Source organism: Gekko japonicus, unplaced genomic scaffold, assembly GCF_001447785.1.
Source record: "Gekko japonicus isolate JY-2015 unplaced genomic scaffold, Gekko_japonicus_V1.1 scaffold952, whole genome shotgun sequence".
Classification (NCBI taxonomy): domain Eukaryota; kingdom Metazoa; phylum Chordata; class Lepidosauria; order Squamata; family Gekkonidae; genus Gekko; species Gekko japonicus.
Genome location: NW_015173703.1, coordinates 179,451 through 202,847, shown reverse-complemented (window position 1 = coordinate 202,847; position 23,397 = coordinate 179,451). Strand labels below are relative to the sequence as shown.

At 43.2% G+C, this 23,397-nt stretch overlaps 1 protein-coding gene across 1 annotated transcript in view; it reads left to right on the top strand.

Annotated features, from left to right (window-relative positions):
* The window catches only part of EFCAB11 (EF-hand calcium binding domain 11), an 88,576-nt gene extending 76,644 nt beyond the window's left edge, over positions 1-11,932 (top strand). The window contains exon 6 of the mRNA XM_015423260.1: positions 11,692-11,932. Coding sequence (XP_015278746.1) covers positions 11,692-11,791 — 100 coding nt within the window. The 3' untranslated portion in view covers positions 11,792-11,932. The remainder of the gene's footprint in view (positions 1-11,691) is intronic.
* Positions 11,933-23,397: the final 11,465 nt, after the last annotated feature.

Genomic DNA, 23,397 nt, shown 5'->3' with positions numbered 1-23,397 from the left:
ATTGTCCAGCCACCAGGGATCGCTCCTCTGGTTGCGCCCGCTCGCCACTGCCGCCGCCGCATTACCACGCCACGCCGTCCTCTGGAGCCGATGTCTCGCCGCCGTTACCGATGTTCTCAACCACCACACTAGGCAGGGTGCCCCCCACCCCGCTACGGGTGGGTACCCATTTATCTACTTGCAATTACGTTGCTTTCGAACTGCTGGGTGGGCAGGAGCTGGGACAAGGGTCGAGAGCTCACCTCGACCACGGTGGTACTCGAACAGCCATAGTGGCTGTTCGAATGATGTTACTGAACAGGCATTAACTGCCTGCGCCACCGCTCCCTGACGTTATCTTGTTAACGTTATCTTGTTAACGTTTGTCAGCAAGCTACCAATGTTTTGTTTCCTTCTCCTTGTATGCGCTTGATTGCTTTCACTTTCATATGTAGACCTGTTGATGCGCTTGATTGCTTTCACTTTCATATGTAGATCTGTTGATGCGCTTAATTGCTTGGCTGCCGAAACGTCTATATCTCTCAAGGCCACAGGTGGTTGCTGCTGCAGAATAGTTGCTTGGGGATCTCACGAAACACCGTGGGAAGGAGATAACGTATGCTGCTTAGAAGCGTTTGCTCCCAGGCCCGATGGGCCTCAGTAGTTTGAATGTACTATAACATGCCATGCTCTTTGCTCCCCCCTCATTCCGAACAGTGATCCTGTCTATGCACCTATAGCTTCAAATAAAGTAAAACCTTTCTGTAAGTATGTACTTCGTTGATGCTGTGGGGAGTCTGACAACGTTGCTACTTGGATGAGCTACAGATACATCAGATTAAAAGGAAGAGAGAAAGGAGGTAGCTGAGGCGAGGGTACAGATGAGGCAATGATTAGAAGCAAAGTTTCCAAGAGGAAAGAGAGGGCAAAAGGGGGGAAATGGAACAAAGCCTCATGGGAAGCAGGAGCTACCGTTCTCCTGTAGCCTTCCCATCTTTGAGGCATCTTACTTTAGCTATCTAATTTATGCTACAGTTAAAGGATTTCCAGCATTTTTGCTCTAGAATTATGTGTCATGATTACCTTTTTAAAAAGGTTCTGAAGTTTACTGAACGTCACTTGTGATTTGAAGCTCCCTTTGTTATTATTTTCCAGCACTTACTTGTCCAGCAGATCAGAAATAAATATTAGCCGTTTATATAGTAATGTGGATGGTCTTTCACTGTGGTTTTATTGTAACGGATGTTGAAGAAGCACAAAAATATGGACAATGCTTGAAGTATATATAAAGTGGGCAAGAAGGAACTGAGGCATTGTGGAATCGTGATCTGCTCTCTTGGGAAATGATTGGGGGACTCATGGCTTCATATGGGTTAGACAGAGTGTGGGTTGGATCCACCAGAGCATTTCTGCAAATGGAAGGATTTCCACTTGCACAGCATGATTGTCCCCCTCCTGCTGCAGCCCCAGTGGTCCCCCCCCCAAAAGAAAATGCTTCTTTTGGGGAACAGTGTTGGGGAGCATTTGAGGGTGCAGTGGGAAGGGGGAGCTGAGAAAGGCATGCTCCGTGGACAGATACTGTTCCATCTGCAGAAACACTCCAGTGGATCCAGCCCTGTGGCAGTTAGATAGGTGTTGGACTCTTCAGAGAACAGCAACAACAAGCCAGTTTGGTGAAGTGGTTAAGAGTGCGGACTCTAATATGGGAGAACCGGGTTTGATTCCCCACTCCTCCACATGCAGCTGCTGGTGTGACCTTGGGTCAATCATAAGTTCTTTCAGTACTGGTCTCTCAAGGGCAGTTCTCGGGAGAGCTCTCTCAGCCCCACACACCTCACAGGGTGTCTTATGTGGGGAGGGGAAGGTAAAGGGATTGTAAGCCACTCTGAGACTCCTTCAGGTAGTAAAAGGTGGGGTATAAATCCAATCTCCTCCTCCTCCTCCTCCTCCTCCTTCCTTCCATTGAGTTCCACTGTATATCAGCACACAGATATGGCTTGATGCGACAGCACCATGAATAGTTTCATTAACAATCTGTGAGTAAAATATTGGTAGCAGGAAGCCATGCATAGTTTAGATATAAGACTTCCAGATAACTAGAAAGCATGACTCACGATGGATGGAGACATGCATAGTTTAGATATAAGACTTCCAGACAACTAGAAAGCACCACAGGAGCTTCAAGCAGCATTAATTTTTGAGGGCTTCAAGCCTTTGTACAATTAGATTTGATGTTGGAAGGTGAAAAATTTATAAGGCCCTCCAACTGTGGGTCACTGTTGATCCAAAGTTGTATTGTAAATTTGGCTTTCAGGTACACCTTAATAAATGAGAGCCTGGTGCCTGGAGTAGCTGTCAGGGTAAAGACACATTGGAGGAACATTCTCAGTTTCCCAGGAGATACATTCACCTATGTAAGACCACATAGGCGCGTGAAAGGCATTAGTAATCCCAAAGGATGTCAAGCTAGTGGTTGTCCCCCAAAGGATGTAATTAAACCTATGACATTCTTCTGTTTCTTGTGGGAGCACTTCATTTTCCCCAGATGGTCCAAAAGGGATAATCAGTATGTTGTGGGAGAAAGCAGGAGAAATATACCCACACTGTGCAAAAGAGAAAAAAGGATTGCACATTTGTCAGCCTCCCTTATTGATTGGGAAAGGGCAGTAGAAATAGATTAGGTGACCTTTAAAAATTCCCTTCCATCTCTAGCATTCTGGGAAATGGTGTGGGTTACAATGCCTAAATAGGTACAATATGGATTCACAACAATATCAAAGCTAGTGTGAAAATTCTGGAAATCAAATTACATTTTCAGGAGCAAACATTTTCCTTATATATAACTGAGAAACAGAATAGTAGCTAACCAACTAGATGTCCCAGGGAGGTTCATAAGCTATTTTAACATGGTGATATCCATTCCTGTTTATTTGTCCCCCTAGCCTGAAGTATTTGAGGTAGTGCTGGAACACAGAAGTTGCATTTGTCTTGTTATGGCTAATAATGGGCTATATCATTTCATTTATCTTGTATACGATAATGTACTATAGCTATGATACCACAATTATATGTGTTGTATGTCCATAGCCAAGTATGTTCAGTTTAGCAGACCCTGCCCTACAAAGCTGGCACGTCAAATTTTAAATTCCTCTCTCCAGAATCAGAGTTGCATCAAAAGGGGCGAGGGCAGGTTTCAGAAACATGCTCACCAGTGTCCATTAGGAATTGCTTCAAGAGTTTGCCTTCAATAAGATCTGTTTGCTGCTAGAAATGCTCGCTACTGTCTGTGTGTCTCTCTTGCCTTTTTATCCCAATCTGTCCCCCAGTTCAGGGTGATGTACCATAGGGTTCCCTTCTCCACTGTGTGGTAAAGTTCCCACAGTTGGCTAGAACCAACCCTGGTGACCAGTCCAGGCTGCATTGTTTTCTAAGCCAGCTTCATTAACCTTAGCAATGTCTACACATAGCCACATCTGAAGTGTATTGTGCTGTGACATCATGTTTACTAAGCGATCCCTGATTAGCTACTGTGACCCTGGAAGGAGAAGGAAACTAGCTAGGCAAATAAAAAAATAATGCTGAAGCAGCATCAGTTAGAGAAACAAATGGCAGTGAATAGGAGTGAGAAAGATGAACAGGGTTAGTTAAGAGGTGTTCTGGGAAATATTCTGCAACTCCACACACACTACTTTTACCCTCATTAAAACATGGTTTATGGTTCATTAAGGGGAACAGAAGTTGTGAGATACAATGGAGAGAGAATTCTTACCAGTGAACATCTTGGAAATTTTCTGTGGGAAATCCCCCAACATGCAATATACTCTACTTCAAGGAAGAACTATTATTAAAAAGTATACACAGTGGTATTTACATCCTCACCATGACTAAATATTTTTGAACGCTTGGAAATGTGGTTTTTCTAGATGTTAGTAAAGCTGACCTCTACTGGGCTTAAATAATTTTTGATGAATTTAAAACTGGGGTCTAGTTTAACTGTTAACCCTAAAATACTCTTTTCTGACATATTTCAAAGGGTGTTGCCAAGAAAGAAGGCGGTTCCTCCTCTTTCATTTAATTGAAACTGCTAGATTGGTAGTTGCCAAGTACTGAAAATGTATTGGGAGGGGGGACAAACTGAAGGAGTGATAGAATGAAAAATGGCCATAATGAGCAAAATCACATCATATATCAGGGCCAACAATGGAATGTGAGCTGTGAAGGACTGGTTTCACAAGCCCTGTTCCTTTGGGTTCCAGGAACTTGGAAAAGCCTCACGGCTGCTCTAGGTCTCTGCCCAGTGACACCACCCCTTTCCCTTACTCCCAGGGGCACCAACTTCTCTCTGATTGTAACCACTGCTATCAACAAAACTGAAAGGGTAAGAGGCGGGGTCTACAGCACAGCGATGGCGGATGCCTTTCCCAGCTCTCTGGGAAGGAGTGCCGCACAGCAGCGAGGGGGAGAGGTGCCGCTGGATCGGCACTTCCACGGGAGTTCAGGGGGAACTCCCAAGGCCATAGGGCTTTTGAGGGTGAGCCTCATTTCCTGCTACCTGCAGGGAGATGGAGGCTCCCCTCCACCCTGACGGTCCCTCCCGCTGACTGCGTCCTCTCAGCGAGGCCATAAGCTGTGTTGATCCAGTCAAGTACAGGAGATCTAGCGGAGGAGCGATCAAGAGCGTGGTCAAGATAAAGACCAACAATAAACTGTGAGTTAAGGAGCGAACTGTGAGTTAAAATGAGTGAATTGTATTCAGAAGAGAAAATCCCCCCGCCAAAGGAAAAACTTTTTTAGCGATCGGAATTGTGCTGAGAGAGAGATGCCTCTCAGATGCATTTACATAAGGAGAGGGGGGAGAGAGAAACAATTGTAAACTGATACTTTGAAGCAAAATCCCCCCCCGAAACCTCTTAAGCGATTGAATCGTGCTGAGAGAGGGATGTCTCTCTGACGCATTTATAAAAGCGGAGGAGGGGGGGGAGACGGTTGTAAACAGACATTTCTCAAAAACTTTATTTTTAAGTGTACAGGCCTGTTGTGGGAGATATCCATGAGCATTTAAGTGATTAAACAGTGTAAAGCTATTTTCAGAGCCGGGGAGAAAGCGATTTTATATTGAAAATAAAGCATTAAAATGGAGGACACTCCAAAAAAGTTGGCAAAAACAACTCTGAGAAGAAGGGAAGTAGACGTTATTGCACTTATAGCGGAAGCCACCAAGCCGATTCTGGAACAACTTGTTGGTATTAACCATCAGCTTGCCAAGATAAATCAACAATTTGTGTCCCAGTAGCTCCAGTTGGCAACGATAGCAGAAAAAATGGAACTGAGGGCTTTTAAAGCGAAAGAGATGGACACTAAATTAAACAGTGATTTCAACGAGAAAAGGAGGAAAAGTACAAGAGAAACAGGAAAGATTTACAAGGACTTAACTCCTTCCTTGCAAGTGTTCTCAGAAAGTGTCATCTTGAATCCTGCTGAGAGAAAAGAGCTTGAATTTGCCTTCACAATCAAGAAACTTTTGAGATGCCACTGGGCCCCGAGGGCGAGACCAGAGAGGAAGAGGCTCAAGATTGGCAGTTTTATCCCTTTGAAGACGGAGGAAGACTGGGCTGCAGCATTTGGAGTGAACGTCTAAGAAGCTATTAAGACTTTAGAGAGTCTTAGTGTAGATGTAAAGGGGGAAGGACTCTGAAAATTGCCTTTATGAAGCGAGATGGAGGAGATGATCGGGAAATCTTCTCATAACAAGTAACAAACAAACTAATATATAAGCTTAGAAACACAGGTTCTCACAAAGTATATTGTTTATTAACAGCTTTTCTTTTTTTAATTACTAAGGGTAGCTTAACAGGGAATGATCTCCTAACCTTGGGTTTGTAGTGTAGTGTGGGTTGCTTTTCTTTTCTCCCTAGTTGTAGTTACCCCTTCCCTATTTTTTTTCTTAGTAGTTTTTGTAGTATTAAAGAAAATAAAAAATCCCCTCCGGGGGCTTAAAAAAAATAAAACAAAACTGAAAGGGTATCTTTTGCTATACGGATATGTATCTGCGTGCTACTTAAAGACTCTGCCTCATTGCTATATCTCCCAGTTCACTCATACTAGCCAGCTTCAGGATGATGGTGGGAATTGCAGTACCAAATATGAAGAAAATCGGGACATCCTGGCCCACATTATATCAAGAAAGCCCCCCACCCCATGCTGTCTCCAATGGAAGCATAGGTTCTTTGTTTGCAGCAGGCAGAACTCATCATAAAATGAAGCTAGGAGTCCCAAAGTCATCCACCAGCTTCATATTACCCACTTCCTGGTTCTTTTTAACTGGAGATGCCAGGGATTTGAACCTTCGACCTTCTGCATGCAAAGCAGAAGCTTTTCTGCTGAGTATCCGCTTCACGTGTAGGAACTTGCTGTGCCAGAAATGAAGGATATTGGAACATCCTAGCACAGATTAACACTCAGATATCTGTCCACTCTTTGCAATGACAACAAAGGTTTACCCATGAGAAGCTAAGAAACTGCAGACTGAGAAGGTGGAAATATCCCCTGTGACAAAATTGACAGGGAGGAGAGAACATACTCCTCTCCTTTGCAAAAGAAAGGGGGTTTAAGAAGTTCCCTGAGCTATCAGAGCCAGTGTGGTGTAGTGCTAAAACTGTCGGAGTAGGATCAAGGATGTCCATGTCTGAATCCCATCTCTGCAATGGAGGCTTTCTGGGTCACCTTGGGCTGGTCACAGGCTGCGGTCACACACACTAAATAATCCACTTGTGTGTGATTGCAGCCTTTGGGTCCCAATTGGGAAAAAGGCAGGGTATGATGTTTGTTATAAATCTGTGTCCAAGTGTGGACTTTTCCCGCTGGCCCCAAGCACCCCAAAGAGGGACTACCCGACAGCGGTGGCTCCGAGTCAGGATGGTGCAGTGGCGATGGGCTGCATGGGGGCCCACCAGAGGGGGGCTGCTTCAGGTCGCGGGGCAAGCCAGCAGGAAACTCATGCGCCGACCCAAAGATGGGGGATATGGAGAGCTGGGTCGCTAGGCACGCCCGTTGCTATAGCCGAGGGACCCGCCCACAAGCCGCAACAGGGATGCCAGTGGAGTCCGTGACCAAAAAGAAGATAACCCCCCCCCGGGGGGGGGGGGGCGCAAATGAGCCCTTAAAATGGCTGGTGCCCTTAGCCAATGGGAGCGGGAAAAGGGAGGAGAGACAAGCCGAGAGACCAGTAAGGGAAGGGAAAAGGGAGGCGGGAATGGAGAGGGGCGGATAAAAAGAGGCCAAATGCCAGGATGGTCGAGGAGAACGACAGGGGAGTGACGACGGGCGAGGAGGGAGTGAGACGCCAGACTCCAGAGGGAGCTTACTGCCAGACAGCCAAGGCCCCTCACTTGTTAACTGAGGCCCTGGCAGCCCCAAGATGGAGGAAGGGGGGGGACCAGGGGCGGGGTGACAATCTAATTTTCACTAAGGTTGACAAAAAGGGATCATTGCTGTTGCTTTATCAGGTATTGCTGCAGCTCTTTTGGCAGGAGGCAGCACTGCTCCTTCAGTATTCAATCTGACATATCCATGAGCACAGCAAGCTTACAGGGTTGGCGAGTTATTAATATATCGAGGTGGATAGTAGGGTGAAAGTTATAAAGAAAAAATATATAGAAGTTATAAAGAAAATTTGAAATGATTTTCATGCATTTAAATCAAAATATGCTGTTAATCTACGTTTTTTAGTAAATGTTTAACTTTTAAGAATCTGTATTTTATGTGTTAGTTGTTGTAGATGCTATGCTGTGGCTGCAATCCTAAAAGCCCTTTCTTGGGAGTAAGTCTTATTGAATAAAATGGGATTTTTTTCTGAGTAGAGCTGCTTAGTATTGTATAATCTAGATGGAGTATATTTTCAAATGAAAGAGAAGGGGATGTGAGAAGAAAGGACAACAATGCCTACTGATACCTGGATCGTGGTGTCTTTAGCACAACCCTGGACGATCTGGCTGTGATGCTACAACACAGTAGTGCTTAGTGGAGGCCAAACCAGGAGCTGAGGGCAGATATACCATTTCCTGTAGGGCAGCTCTGCAAGCAAGGAGGTGAGAGCCAGCGTGGTGTAGTGGTGAAGGGTGGCAGACTCTAAACTGGAGAACCAGGTTTGATTCCCCACTTCTCCTCCACATGAAACCTGCTGGGTGACTTTGAGCCAGTCACAGTTCTCTCAGCCCCACCTGTCTCACAAGGTGCCTGTAGTGGGGAGAGGAAGGGACGGTGATTGTAAGCTGCTTTGAGACTCCTTCGGGTAGAGGAAAACGGGGTATAGAACCCAACTCTTCTTCACAGCGCAGGGGTGGGGCTTGCTTTGTGAAGTGTGACTAATGTAAGTCATTTGAAACCATCAGGAAACTGGCAGCATCATCTTTCTGGAGTATCTACTTACACAATACATTAGGCTTAAAATATTCCAAATGAAGAGGCTCCTTAATGCAGAACGGGGGGGGGGGCTTACTCAGTTTCGGGAGACTTTAATTATCTAATTTAATAAGAGGGTAATTTATATTCCGCAGTGAGTTAAGTTGTGGTACTAATTACTCTTGCCGTTCCAGGGAAAAGATAGGCCTGAGGTGCCGAATGCTTCAAAATATACGCTAGTTTTGTTGTTGTTTGCTATGGAAAGTTAATGATTAACAAACTCGGAACTGTGCAGTTACTTTAGACTGGATATTGTACCAGATTTATTTATCAAAAATCAAACACTTCATCCAGATATGTGAAAAAATGAATACTCATGCCTAAAAACCATTGTGGTTTTTGACTAGAGTCAGCTTGCTATAGTGGTCAGAGTGCTGGACTAGAATCTGGGAGATAGATCCAGGTTCAGATCCCTACTCTGCCATGAAAACTCGCTGGGTGACCTTAGTCCCAGTCACACACTCTCAGCCTAACCTGCCTCACAGGATTGTTGTGGGGATAAAATAGAGGAGATGAGAGTGATGTGATCTGCTTTGGGTCACTATTGGGATGAAAGGCATGGTATAAATGAAGTAAATAAATAAATTACTTGTACCAGATTAGGTTTTCAGTCACATGTTTGTGTTCTGCCTCAGTTGTTAACACAACTGAAATACGTTCTGTATTCTTCATTCAAGTGAAGTTGTTCCCTAAAATAACTTTGTTTAATGAGGGCTCAAATGTTGATTAAAAAAATGTGAGAAAGGTAGAGGGAGACAGGAGGAAGCAAAGGCGTGAGGAATAGGATAACCATCCCGCAAGTTTCTTGCGGGTCTCCACTTGTAAATACCTGATTTACAGTTGCTATAGCTTAAACTGAGCAGTACATTATTAGAGTTCCCTGCTGCTTTAAAAGCTGCCAGGAAGTGTTGGTGGTGTTCCAGGTTGGACCAGGGGCTGATCATTTCCCATTTGTACCAGTTTCCTGGTGAAAACTTGCAACCCCTCCCCCCATTCTTGATATCTGTGTATTTTTCTCTGCAAGAAAACTGTGAGGGAGCAGGATTAAATGCCATCTCCCCCAGAAGCCTCAAGCCAAAACCAGCACCACCATGGCTGCTTTTAACTGTCTTAAAAATGTGGAAAATCATGGATTTTCTAGGTTGTGGATAGTTTGTGCCAAAAAAAAAGCCTGGAATTGCCGCACAGGATCACATAAGGGATGTTATTAAACAAGAGTTATTTCAACTATACTGCCAGGAATTTAAAAGTGGCTTATTATTGCTGTTCTTTTAAATCATGTCTATAAGTGCATTGTTAAAATTCTGTATCAGTTCTTGTCAGGTTTTGGAGTGAAAAATTCTAGTATGGATAGAAAAACATCCATCCATTTAGTAGGTTTGTAACCACTAGAGAGCAGTGTGGAATGTTAGGAATCCTGTGTTCAGTGAAGACTTCAAAGCACTTCATATACCCTGGCTAGGATCCAGACCATGTTTTCTGGTGGTGGGAGGTCACCTTTTGCCAGTTCCCACTTCCCATTGTAGACCCTCATTTGCTGTTCCGGGGGGCACCCTACTGTGTTTTGGTGGGTGCCATGAACTGCAGCAGCAAAGGGGAGACAGGAAAGTCCCATTCCTGTTGCTGATCTCTGCTCATGCTGCTTAGGATCTTAGCCATAAACTTGTTGTAATCCTTACAAACACCAAGGTGGGCCAATATTATTATCCCCATGTTGAAGACTGAGGGGTGGCTGAAACAGAGAGAGAAGCCTTGTCTGAGATCACTTAGTGAGTTGATGATAGAGGTGAGATTGGAACCAGGGGTTTCCCGGATCATAGCTTGTTCAGTCAACCACTGTGCTGTACAACTCATAGTTGACACATGTTTTGTGACACAGTGTCAAAAGTTTAATCAAGCTGTACAGTAAGGGTTAATCACCTATTACTAATCTGATATATTGCAAGCCCCCCTCCCCAGTGAAATCAAACAGATTTTCAGTTTCATTATTTTTTTGCCTTGAAATGTTTTTAGAGAAAATGTCTGGACTCTTCATTAGAATAATTTTATTCCAACAAAGTACAAACATCCTGTTTAGTATTGCCTTGGGGAATGTAGCTAGATAATTTGATAATTTAAAATACTCTTTTCAATTAAGTGGAATTGCCCCCTTCCTGGGGGACTACTCAGAAACAAGTGATTTTGTTGTGCATGTGCATGTATATTTAACAGAACCTGTAGAAGCCACAGAATAATATCTCCTGTATGGCCAATCATGACGCATGGACTGAAAACCAGTTGGGGAAACACAGGCTGTTTTTCTATGCTAGACCATCACTAAAGTCCATTCTCCACTCCTAATAAGAGCTCTGCAATGATTACTTATGCAGAGTATTTAGGAGAGCAAAGACTCTAATATTGCCATGTAATACCAGAACTGAAGCATTCACGTGGTATCCCTTTCTGTCCTTTTTCCAGCCTTTATATTGTGGTCTGGCGCTATGATCTTGGACAGGCAATTAAGGAGTTCAGTAAAGAGCAAGCAGTTTTTGTTCACTGGGGTCACAGCGTTGTCCTACACTGTTTCAAAGCACCATTTGCCTTTTAATCTCTGTTTCAGCATATTTTAAGAGCAAGACTGTGAATGCTAAATTGGCTTTTGACAAATATGGTTTAATTGATCAAAGCTACTATAGACTGTCCAAGTCTTCTTGGCTTTCAGATGCCCGTCTGTTTTGCAAGAGCTTGGAGACATTCAGCCACAATTAATTTTGTAAAAAGTTAAGTATTATAGTGTTCAGATATAAGCTAGCTAACAGTGTCTTAAATATTCAAAATTCAGCAACTAGTTATTAGGACGCTGGCAAAATGTCTTATCTCATTGTCATAAACAGCTTTCATCTGTTGCAAAATGAACAACATAAGCATAACAATTGATATTTCTATCTTTGCCAAATGGGAACTAATCTTCACTGTGTGTAAAAACCAGCAATCCATAATAAGGAGATACAGTATAAATGCAGCTAGATTAGAGAGTCCAGTAGCAATTTAGAGACCAACAGGATTTCTGGGGTATAAGCAAAGTGTCCCAGATACTTTGATTTTTAAAAGCATATAACCTGAAAGTCTTGCTGGCCTCTGAGGTGTTGCTGGGTTCGAATCTAGTTCTTCTACCACAGACTGACATGGGTACTCTCCGAAACAGTATAAATAAAACACTATGTCTGAATTACTTTATTAGTTTTAAGTAACTAGAATGCTTTTCTTTCCTAGGGAAGTTGATCAGGATTCTGATGGCCATATTAGCTTCAAAGAATTTGAATCAGCAATGAACTATGGACAAGATAATTTGTCGGCACTTCCATTTACCTGAAGTGCATTTTCTGAGGAAAACAGCACAATAAAATTTCCACGCCTAAGATATTCTAACATCTACAGAGCATTTCGGTTCCCAAAGACTTTTAAATTAATCTATGAAGCTGTTGAAAAGCTTTTTTGAAATCTTCCTGTTGTGATACTCCATAAAATTACTGTTTCTTATGCGTTCAAATCAACCTACTTTGTAGACTTAAATATGTATATTTCTGTTTTCCCAATAAATTATTTTAGTGAAACTTTTTTGCTTGTTTTTCTCTTTGTGAACATGTTACTAATATTGGTACTGGCACCTGACATTGCTTTCTGAATTTGTCTGAAAGTGAGAAAAGCCTGATACCCTTAACAAATGTTTAAAAACAACAATTTGGTGTTTTTCCTTCCCTTAAAATTAACTGGAGAAAGGGTGCTTTGCCATTACTGGACGCAATTAACATGACAAGCTACTTCATAGAACAAGTTTTGACAGCAAAGTTTGTTTATTTATTCATTCATTCATTCGATTTATACCCCGCCCTCCCTGCCAAGGCATGTTCAGGGTGGCTTACCATCTGAGACAGTGAGTGATTTAGCCTCATAAACCTTTTTGGCCTGTGGTTAGAAGACAAAATTGTGATTCATCCAAGGCTATCCAACTATTAAGTATTATGATCCAAATAGGGGAGTACAAATCAGATTAAATTCATTTAATAATTGTAACAACAGTACATCTGTATATGGAATCCTATGTCCATGTCAAAAGTTATATATTGGCTGTAGTATCAGACCTATTAACTCTAGGATCCTGAAACACTTATCATGTATCAGATCAGCCAATAGAGAAGCTCCCCTTACCGAACATTTCATTTCTCATAATCATAATGCTGATTCTATACAATTTATCGATATGAGAACAGAGGCTTTAGCACTATAGATGTCCAGAAGTATTTATTGCAGATAGAGGCGAAGTAGATTTTCAGACTAAGAACTATTGCACCTACAGGGCTGAACCAGTCTTTTGATCTTTTGTGTTTTGTTTGACACATTGGCTTAGAAATAACTTAGAAGTATTTCTTGTTATGACTGTTCCTTTAAATTTGGTTACAAATGATTTTGTAAACTATCATCAAGAACACCTGGTGGTTCCTTTATATGAGGTTTTGCAGGAAGGTTGGATGATGCAGCTTTTCAGCACGATCCATTTCAGAGGACTATGTCCCGGTTGAAATTGTAGCAGGTAATGCTGTTCATATAAGAATGGGTTCTTGATGACAGTATGAAAAGATTATGTAATTTCTCCTTTTTGGTTTACAGAGTATCCACCTGAAACAAAATTTAATCAGATCTCTTCTTTGAGAAAGCATACAGGGAACGTGTTTGGAGTAAGCTAGCATTCACGTCAGAGAAAGAAGGAAGATCTGTTATGGTTAAAGAATTTTTTGTGGACTTAATTTTAACACCTAAAGGAGTTGCTCCTAATAGTGTGACTTGAAACTACTGTACTCACACTTTTGTATATTCTTTGAAGAAGATATGTATTTATCTGTATGGTACAGTCCTTATGTGGATGCAGTATTACAGTGTGCATTAATTTGCTTAAATAATAAGAATATTTGGTATACAGTGTTGGTACACACAGTTCTTTTTGTTTACTGATCTCATTACTGTGTAGCTCACCTTTCGTGTTGTGGTCCTCAGGAACCATGGCCATAGTGTCCAATGTGGTAATGAGCAAGAAAGAGGCAGCAATACAATGCAAGTAACCCTCTCTCTAGGTAGCCCAGCACATAGGCAAATCTGTGTACAGATACTGCATGTGTTTGGTCCAAGCCCGTAGCCAAAAAGATCTATGGGGGGGCAATGAGTACAAGGGTGGTAAGCACATCATTATTTATTTACTTTATTATGGCCCCAGTCACATGGGCCGGATATCGCGGGGGGAGAAGCGTGGCTGCCCAGGTGCAGTTTGATCCACGATTATTCGATCAGATGCGTTGGCTAATTGCCCCGGTGCAGTTTTATCCATGATTATGCGATCAGACGCGTCGGTGGCACACCACGGGTCCTTCCCTCGGCGCCGGCGGGTAAACGAGGGACCAAAGGGGAATGCGCACGCCCGTGGCAAATGTTTACTAGTACCTTGGAGGTGCTAGTTTTTTAACCCGCATTGTCGGCGGTACAGGTATTCAAACTGGAATGCAGTAGGGTTGCCAACCTCAACGTGGGGCCTGGAGATCTCCCATCACTCCCCCTGGAGAAAATGGCTACTTCAGAGGATAGTGGTATATCTGATTAACGACCATCCTCCACCTTCCCCAGGCTCAATCACAATTTCCCAGCATGGAGTTGGCAATCCAAGTTAACATGTGCACACTCTTCCTTCACAGCTACAGCCTGCCTGGCATGCAGGGGAAGGGTGGCTTTCTTTGCTTCACAGAGATGGGAAGGGAAGCTGGGGAGGCTCCCCTCTACAAGATACAGAGAGAGATCCCCCCCCCTCCGCTGAACCCAGTTAAAAGAGAAGGCAAAATTGCTGTCAGCACCCATTCATTATCACCATTTTACAGTGATTTTAAAATGCTGTGATGATCCACTGTGGCTTGTAGTGCAGAACTCTTCCCCCCTCACACACAACGCAAGCATTTTCAAGGGCCAAAACAACTACATGGGCTGTAAAATGGTCATATGTCTGCTTGAGAAAGGCAGAATACAGAGGCTGCCGCTGCTGACCACCCTCTCTGATTCCAGCCACCTTTGAACACTCCCCACCAGAAGTGTTTCTACCTTAATGTGCTACAGTGCTGCAAGTCAGAAGAATCCATGACTGGCATGAGCTAGCAAGCTAAGATGGGAAAAGGACTGTGTCACATGCTTCAGAGCACAGCAGAAGCAATTACTTTGTGCAGGAAGCAAAGTGCAAAGGGAAAGCCAGGGAAGGAGGCATGAGGAAGGAAAGAGACTCTCTCCCTCATTGGCAAAAGACTTGTGGCAGATTTCCTAACAACCCCTAGTGCTGATTGGTGGGGCATGACAAATGATTGGTGTGGCCCCACCCCTTTGTGCCCATTTGGGTGATTGAGCCTGGGGAAGGTGGGGGATGGACGTTGATCAGATTATGCCTGCTAGCCCTGCCCACATGTGGTTGCTGAACATCATCATAGAGTCGCCACAAACATTGTGCAATCATGGACAGAGCCTGCACACCTACACTACATCTGTGCCAATGTTAAACTGATGTCTTAGAGGAGGGGCTGGTGGATACAATCTCACTTGCCTCTCTAAATACATTACCCAACACTCATGTGCCATCTATACAGGGCTCATATAAAAGCCATTTCCCCAAAATTGTATTCCATACCAGAGGGAGTAAGAAATACAATCTAGAATACAATTGAGGTAAAATTTCCAGTGATTCTCCCCCAACCCTAAACCCAAGAACTGGTACGGGAGGAGGGAGAAAGGAAGGAGTAAGGAATAAAAAACCTACTTCACAGTGTTGTTATGAAGACAAAATGGGAAAGCACCATGTAAGCCATCTTAGAATTCCTCCGATAAAGGATGATACACAAATGTGGTCAATATATTTTAATCAGAGGACTGCTCATGTTGACAAGTTATATTAGAGTTCTAAGATAAATGGTGTAATTCCAGCGGGGTAGCTGTGTTAGAGTGTTGTAGCAAAATTAATCAGGAGTCCAGTGCTAGCAAAATGTACCTTAAAGTGCTAACAAAATGTCTCCCAGCCTAAGAGCTCCCTTCATAAATCTGATGAAGTGAGCACTGACTCACAAAAGGTCGTGCTGAAATAAATGTTGTTAGTCTTTTAGGTGCCATTGGGCTCCTATGTTGTACATCCTTACACAAACCATTATTGCAGACACTCAGACCTTCCATAGTGTGGCATTTTTACAGTACTCTATAGGAAGTAGACACTAGTTACTAAGCAGCAGAAGAAAGACTATTCGTATTTATCACCTGTCAGGAAATTTCCATTGAAAATATATTTTGTGTATTCATATAGGTTGTCACAACACCATCATGAAATCCAACCCAGAGTGCTTTGTTGGTGTATAAAATGCAGCATCAGATCCTCAGCAGAGAGTGTTTTTAAAATAGTTCAGACCACCTTAATATTCATTTAATTATTCATTTTGTTTATTTACAGTGGAGCTATTATACATAATATGGTGCAAATCCCTAGCAGCCTCAAACACCAGATGCTAGTTTTCTCTATGCAGTCCCACAAGGCAAACCGAAGCATCATCAGGAGGATTTTAAAATAAGCCCAATTAAATTTGTGCCAGCATGTTAATTTGCCTAAAATAAAACCCAGCAAACAAATAGTGAGCTTCTAGCGGTCTGTTTTTTCGGGGGGGGGGGGGGGGGGCTTTACAAAAAAGGTCAAAAATCTCTGTTTATAAAGAAGGCAGCCATGTGAGATTTCTTTTAAAGGAATTATGAACTTAACACATCAAAACTATTTTTAAAATCAAAAATGTATAAGCAGCCATAAAGGTAGGCAGGGGTCTTGTTGTAGAAAAAGAGCTGCCGGAGCTCATTAGCATAACTCATTAGCATAACTTATTTGCATATGCCACGCCCCCTGACATCACCGGAAGTGTGTCAGAAGGCCCGGCTACTTACCCTCCTGCTTCATCCTCATTCCCAAACGGAATGAGGATCGAAGCAGAGGGCGGGGTAAAGAAGGGGGCGGGGCTTCACCACATGACCGCCCCGCCCCCTAGAGGTTCTCTTCCGGAGCTCCGTACCTGAGAGCTCCCCCCCGACTAGAGCCCTGAAGGTAGGTAAGAATTGCACAGCCGAGATTAGACCTTACAGGTAGCATTTTTTGTGTGTAAGCTGAAACTTTATGCACCAAGTTTGGGGTTTAGTATTAGCAGCCATTAGCCCACCCACCACCCACCCTCTGCACAATCTCCCATTAATTTCTCATTGTGTTTGTAATTTGTTTCCCCTGTTCTAAACTAACTTTTGGACTTTATTTATTTCTGTGGTCATGCTGTGAGATCACTGTTATCACCATTTTACAGATGGACAACTGAGGGTCAGAGCTGTGGTGGTTCAGTGGTTAAGACATTGAACTGCAGGCTGAAAGGTTGGTAGTTCAGCAGTTCGAGACCCGAGTGCCACATGACGGAGTGAGCTCCCGTCTTTGGTTCCAGCTCCTGCCAACCTAGCAGTTTGAAAGCAAGAAACCACTTTCAGGTACCACTTTGGTGGGAAGGTAACAGCGTTCCGTGCACCTTGGCGTCTAGTCATGCCGGCCACATGACCATGGAAACATCTTCGGACAGCGCTAGCTCTTTGGCTTGGAAACAGAGATGAGCACCACAACCCTAGAGTCAGATTCGACTGGCTTTCGAGCAAGGGAAACCTTTACTGTATCTTTTTAAACTGAGGGTCAGGGAAAGCAACTCCCACAAGGCTCCTTAATGAGTCTCTGGCATGAGTATGACTTGATTCCCAAATCTGTTCACTGGAGTGACTCCCTTACCCAGTACTTTGAGGATGTAAAAAGTAGGGTTTTCCACAAGCTCAACCTACTCCTGATTTTCTTGAGAGGCCATCCACAAGCACTGGACTGGACAGTTCTTCCACACATCTGCCTGCCCTCTGCATTTTCAGTTGTGAAGTTAGTTTATTTTCTTCTGCTTATGCCTCAAATAATCGGGATTTTCAAGGGAGGGTGTTGTCTTAGGTGGCATCATTTGTGGTATCACAGCAACCCCTCCCCTTTTAGTTTTTGTACATACTTATATTGATATTTCAATACCATGACTGTCTTATACTGAATCAGACCAATTGATCCATCAAAGTCAATATTGTCTACGCAGACTGGCAGCAGCTCTCCAGGGTCTCAGGCTGAGGTCTTTCACATCACCTGCTTTCAGCTGGAGATGCCAGGATTGAACCTGGAACCTTCTGCATGCCAAGCAGATGATCTACCACTGAGCCACAGCCTCACCCTTTTTTGTTGCAGGATTTTTTGAACCTGCAGGGTTTTTTTAAAAGCACTAAAATATCATTACACTGATATACTGTAATGATAGGTTTAGCAGGTTCTCTGAATTCCCAGCTTTTTTAAAAAAGTAAGTCTCTAGTCTCTTGCCTGACAGAGATATAAGGAAAAAAACCATGTTTCTTTTGAAAAATGAAAGCTGAGAATTCACAGAACCTGCTAAACGTAAACTGATAGAATGATAGAAACATTGTGCATGAAGGAAAAGGTGACTCAAAATCAGCTTCCAGAAAAAAATCCAGGTAAAAGTGGTCTCAAAAGAACTAGGGGGAAAATATGGGAAAAAACAAAACAAAATGAAAACTAAAGGCACAAAAATGTGTGCAGAAATCAAGATAAACAGAAGCAGTATGGGGACAGAACCACCACCTGCGCATGCAGAAAAGCCCTAGGACAGGAGAAAGATGTACACAGAACTCCTGATTTTGCAAGAGTGGTGAAGCAGTGGAATGTTCATTCCATAAAACATTAATGGTTTGATCCAAAGGCAGAGAAGAGGAGAAAAGTTTTCACTAATCCCCCTCCCCTCTGCTGCAGACCCCCTACTGTTTCCCCCATTCTGTTCTTGTGGGTCCCTTGAGGCACAGAAGTCCCACTCCACCAGATTTATTTCAGTGATTTCTTGAACCCAACCCTAACGCTTTCAGAAATTACAAAAAAGTATGGGCATAAGGAACAGGAGCTGCGGTGGCTCAAGTGGTTAAGACGCTGAACTGCAGGCTGTGGAAGGTCAGTAGTTCAGCGGTTCAAGACCCGGGTGCCGCAAGACAGGGTGAGCTCCTGTCTCTAGTTCCAGCTCCTGCCAACCTAGCAGTTTGAAAGCAAGAAATTGCAAGTAGATAAATAGGTACCACTTCGGTGGGAAGGTAACAGCGTTCCGTGCGCCTTGGTGTTTAGTCATGCCGGCCACATGACCACGGAAACGTCTTCGGACAGCGCTGGCTCTTCGGCTTTGAAACGGAGATGAGCACCGCAACCCTAGAGTCGGATTCGACTGGCTTTCGAGCAAGGGAACCTTTACCTTTACCTTTATGGGCATAAGGGGGGGGGCAGTATTTTAATAATCATTTACATCACATACCCTACTAAGTACCTGTGTAGGGTTGACAGGCCATGCTTGGCAACTGGCAGGAGCTTGGGATGATGGGGAGGGGGCGGGTACCAGCATTACCCATGATGTCAATTCCTGAAAGACTCAGAAATAATTGCTCTAGGAATCACCTGAAACTCTATGGTAAAGCTATAGAGTTTCTACCAATTCCTACAGCAACGTGACATTGTGTTGGATGTACTTCTGTGGGCTCCAGGGGACAGGAGTAATTTACACATTCCTCCTTGCTTGCTATTTTCTCCCTTCTTCCCAGCAGCAGGGCAAGGTGATGGGGAATTAACAGGAGGACTATAGAGATCAGTTCCTTTGGAGTCAATGGCAGCTCTGGAGAGCAGGCTTTATGGCATCACACCCCTGCTAAGCTCTCTCACCTCGCCAGACTCTGCCCCCCCAAGCACTGCCACCAAATCATAATAAGCATCTACAGATTAAAAATCCGTCCCATCCCAGATCTTTATTCAGCTCAGGTATAAAACAAAGATTCTAGGAAATCTTCCAAAATCCCACTCTAGAAAGCAGTTGTCATTAAAAATAATAATAATGAAGGAGTGCCTTGGCAAATATTAGAAGGAAAAAGACTAGTAGGTTTTTTCATCTATTATTTAATTTTTTTAAATATCTTCTCTATCAAGGCATACTATAGTCATTACTATGGTTATGTGTTACAATCCACATTCAAATATCTTATTATTACCTTAGACTTGTTTAAAATTGTATAGGTAAACATCAATATATTTAATTCTCAACATGGCCTCTTCTTAAATCTGGAGACTGGAGCCATAAACAGACAAGACAGACCCTCTAAAAACCTGAGAAAAGCCCCAGGTTTTCAGAAAAATCTGAAATCTTAAAAAAAAAAAGATACACTGGGGGATTAAGCCCCACCAAAAATAGAAGTAAAACCTGTAAAAATGTTCTCTGCAGTGGCCATTGTGCAGGTTGTTAGGCAACCACAACAATATTGCCAGTCTTCAAGCCTTGGTTTCTGTCCGTAAAAGCCAGGGGAGGGGGGGTGGGAGGGCCCTTTCCAGGCCTCTTTTGGCCTTTCAGGGGTGATTCACTGGAGCTAGCCCTGTCAGCAACCCATGGGTGACTTGCTACTACCTGGCTTGTATCATTCACCCAGACTCCACTGTTTGCTACTGTTCAACAGCAGCCACCACACAAAAAACAGTGTAGTGTAATGGTTAGCATTTCAGACTAAGATCTAGGAGGTAAAGGTAGAGGTTCCCTTGCTCGAAAGCCAGTCGAGTCCAACTCTAGGGTTGTGGTGCTCATCTCCATTTCCAAGCCGAAGAGCCAGCGCTGTCCGAAGACGTTTCCGTGGTCATGTGGCCAGCATGACTAAATACCAAGGCGCACGGAATGCTGTTACCTTCCCACCGAATTTCTTGCTTTCAAACTACTAGGTTGTCAGGAGCTGGAACTAGAGACGGGAGCTCACTCCGTCATGTGGCAACTCTGGTCTCAAACTGCTGAACTACTGACCTTCCATAGCCTGCAGTTCAGCGTCTTAACCACTTGAGCCACCGCAGCTCCTCAAGATCTAGGAAACCCAAGTTCAAATCCCCAATCTGCCTTGGAAGCTCACTGGGCAATCTTGAGCTAATCACACACTTCCAGCTTAACCTACCCAACAGGATTATCACAAGAATAAAATGGAGGACAGAGGAAAAATGTAAGCCACTTTGTGTCCCCATTGGGGGGAAAGGTGGGATATAGAAGCAGTAAATAAATAATAAATATAGCTGAAGAGGGAAGCAGATAAAAAACAGGTTGACTGGTGGATGGGACAGAGAGAAGGATGAAGGGAAAAAGGGGAGAAGACAGGAGTTGCCATGAGGAGGGAAATAGTGTACAGCAGGGGATGCAGGGAGAGTGAGGCACCTCTTAAGTCCTTGCAAGTTCCTCACATGTATGTAACTAATTGCCTGATAGCAAGAAGTTGCTCACAGCTGTGTCAATTCAGAAGTGAAATTTAAAAAGCAAAGAAACCGACAGTCCAGGTAATATCTGTTGTTAAGACCAACCAGAACAACACAGGCAGTGTGCAAACTTTTGAATTCACTAGAACTCTGATGTTACAAAAAAACAAACAGGGGTGTGGAGGAAGTAGATGTCTCAGACCATGCTTTTAAGACCTGTTCAAGCCAGAATCCTGTGCTTAATGCTGAGCAGAGACACAGATTTAAAAAGATGCTGGTTGTCAGACTATTGGTCTGTCTACTCAGCATTGTCTTCTCCAAGGAAGCAGCAAATCACTAATGTCTCACACAGAAAAGGGTCTTTTTCTTCAGCATCTTCAACTCTTGATCCCTTTAGCTAAAGATGCCGGGGCTGGAATTTGGGATTTTCTGCATCCCAGACATGTGATCTACCATGCCCCCTCCCATATTTTAGGGATTTTTCTTCTTCTTCATGAGTCAGTGTGGCATAATGGCTGTTGATCAGTTGCACAGTCGAGTCTGACTCTTTGCGACCCCATGGACCACATCACACCAGGCCCTCCAGTCTTCTGCTGTCCCCGGAATTTGCTCAATTTCATGTTCGTTGCATTGATAACACTGCCTAACCATCTCATCCTTTGCATAATGGCTAGAATGGTTCAGATCTCCATTCTGCCACAGAACCTTGAGCCAGTCACACACTTTCACCTTTATCTACCGTACAAAATTGCTGTGATGATAAAATGGGGAGACAGGACCATACATGCCACCCTGAGTTCTTTGGAGAAAGCATGGGATAAATATATAATAAATGAATTCAAGTTATTTCTGTTATCCATCTCAGAAATCTGGATGGATGGATGGATGGATGGATGGATGGATGGATGGATGGACAGACTGGTTTTCGGGGTCCATGGATAAAGACTTCCAGAATGCAGAATGGTTCAAAACAGCTTTAATATAAAAAGCTATCTTGTACAGCAGTCTCTAAGTCTTGTTCTAGAACTAAGATCATGTGGTCTTGAGACCAGTCTACAAATTATCTGACCTTTAACACTGTTAAATATAGGAAATGTCTCTAAATTAAGAATTCTTTCACCACAGATATCTGTCTCTCCATCTGTGTAAATCAAACCAAAATTATTAGTTCTGAAAACTGGTAACATTAAAGTCACTCTTTCTATCCTATGTGACTTGTTCTTTCTTTTTGAAATAGGACAATCAGCTTTTAGGTCCCATCCTAACTATACCAAGTGTGCCGTGCCCACCATTAATCTGCCAGCAAGGACAAGCTATTTTTAGTGCCGTCATTTGTAAAACCCTACCTGAGCTCTATTTGTCTTCTGATTAAAAGAGGTTTTCCTTCAGATCAGTTAACCTGAACATTATGATTACTAACTTGCATGCTCCAGTTCAGTTTTATAATGAAGCAGATTCTTTGGGGATAATCATAATGCTAATTTGAATTGATTCTTTGGAGATTTGGGCTTAGACAAAAGAATGCTACAGAATCGGTCGATCAACGTTAAAAAAAAAAGTAGAACTGAATGTTATTATCATATTTCTCAATGGACAGGAAGATTGCTGAGAATATCGAGGTGCTAAATCTCATCCCCCCCCCCAAAAAAAGAAGGAACAAGTCCCCACAAGTTAATGCAAAGCTTAAGCTCATATGTTATTTTCTTTTTTACAGGACTTAGCCTGGGAACATGAGATACAATAATAGAGGCAAGAGAACCTCTGAGTGGGTGCAGAAAATCATCCAAGTGCAAGTACCCAAAGCTAGTTCCTGCCATATCTGAAATTCTCAGTTACCCAAATAGGCAGTCTCCTAATTAGTTGGGGGAATTAGCTTTAAAGGGACAGAGCAAGAGGGGGTAACTGGGATCTCCACCAATGTTTACGGTGATTTTCCCCTTTAAGAGAACTCTCAAATAAACCAGGCAGAAGTTCAACCAGAAATAAATTTTATTAAAAGAGAATAAAAGGATAAAATATGCATACAAACACACTGAAAGCACACACAAGCTAGCTAACAGAAAATTAGTGAGGGGTGCGAATAGTTTGAGGGAAGGGTGATAATTACCAAAATCTTATAGAGGTTCTGGAAGCAGCAGCAAAACAGGCAGCATTTTAAGAAATGAAGAGAACCCATAGGGTGGAGGTATGGCCAAGAACACACACACACACACACTACTTTGAAGCAGGGTGCCACAATTATAGGGGGAAACAGACCCTCAGGCTGGGGTGACGTGCTCCCCAAACAATGCCTTGATGGGATTACTGGGGATAGACAATGATTTGGGAGAGGCTTGATGACCTTATAAGTACTGGATAGGAAGAGCTAATGGGTTGGGTGAATAGGACTGATATATTTATCAGATTTATACCCTGACCCCCCCCACCGGAGGATTAATTAATTGAGTGTTGATTAATAGTCACTTGATTAAGGTAAGTGTAAACAGAGGAAGCAAGGTAGGACATTGATGAAATTAGTCCAGGAGTGAGTCAGTACGTCCTGGGAAACC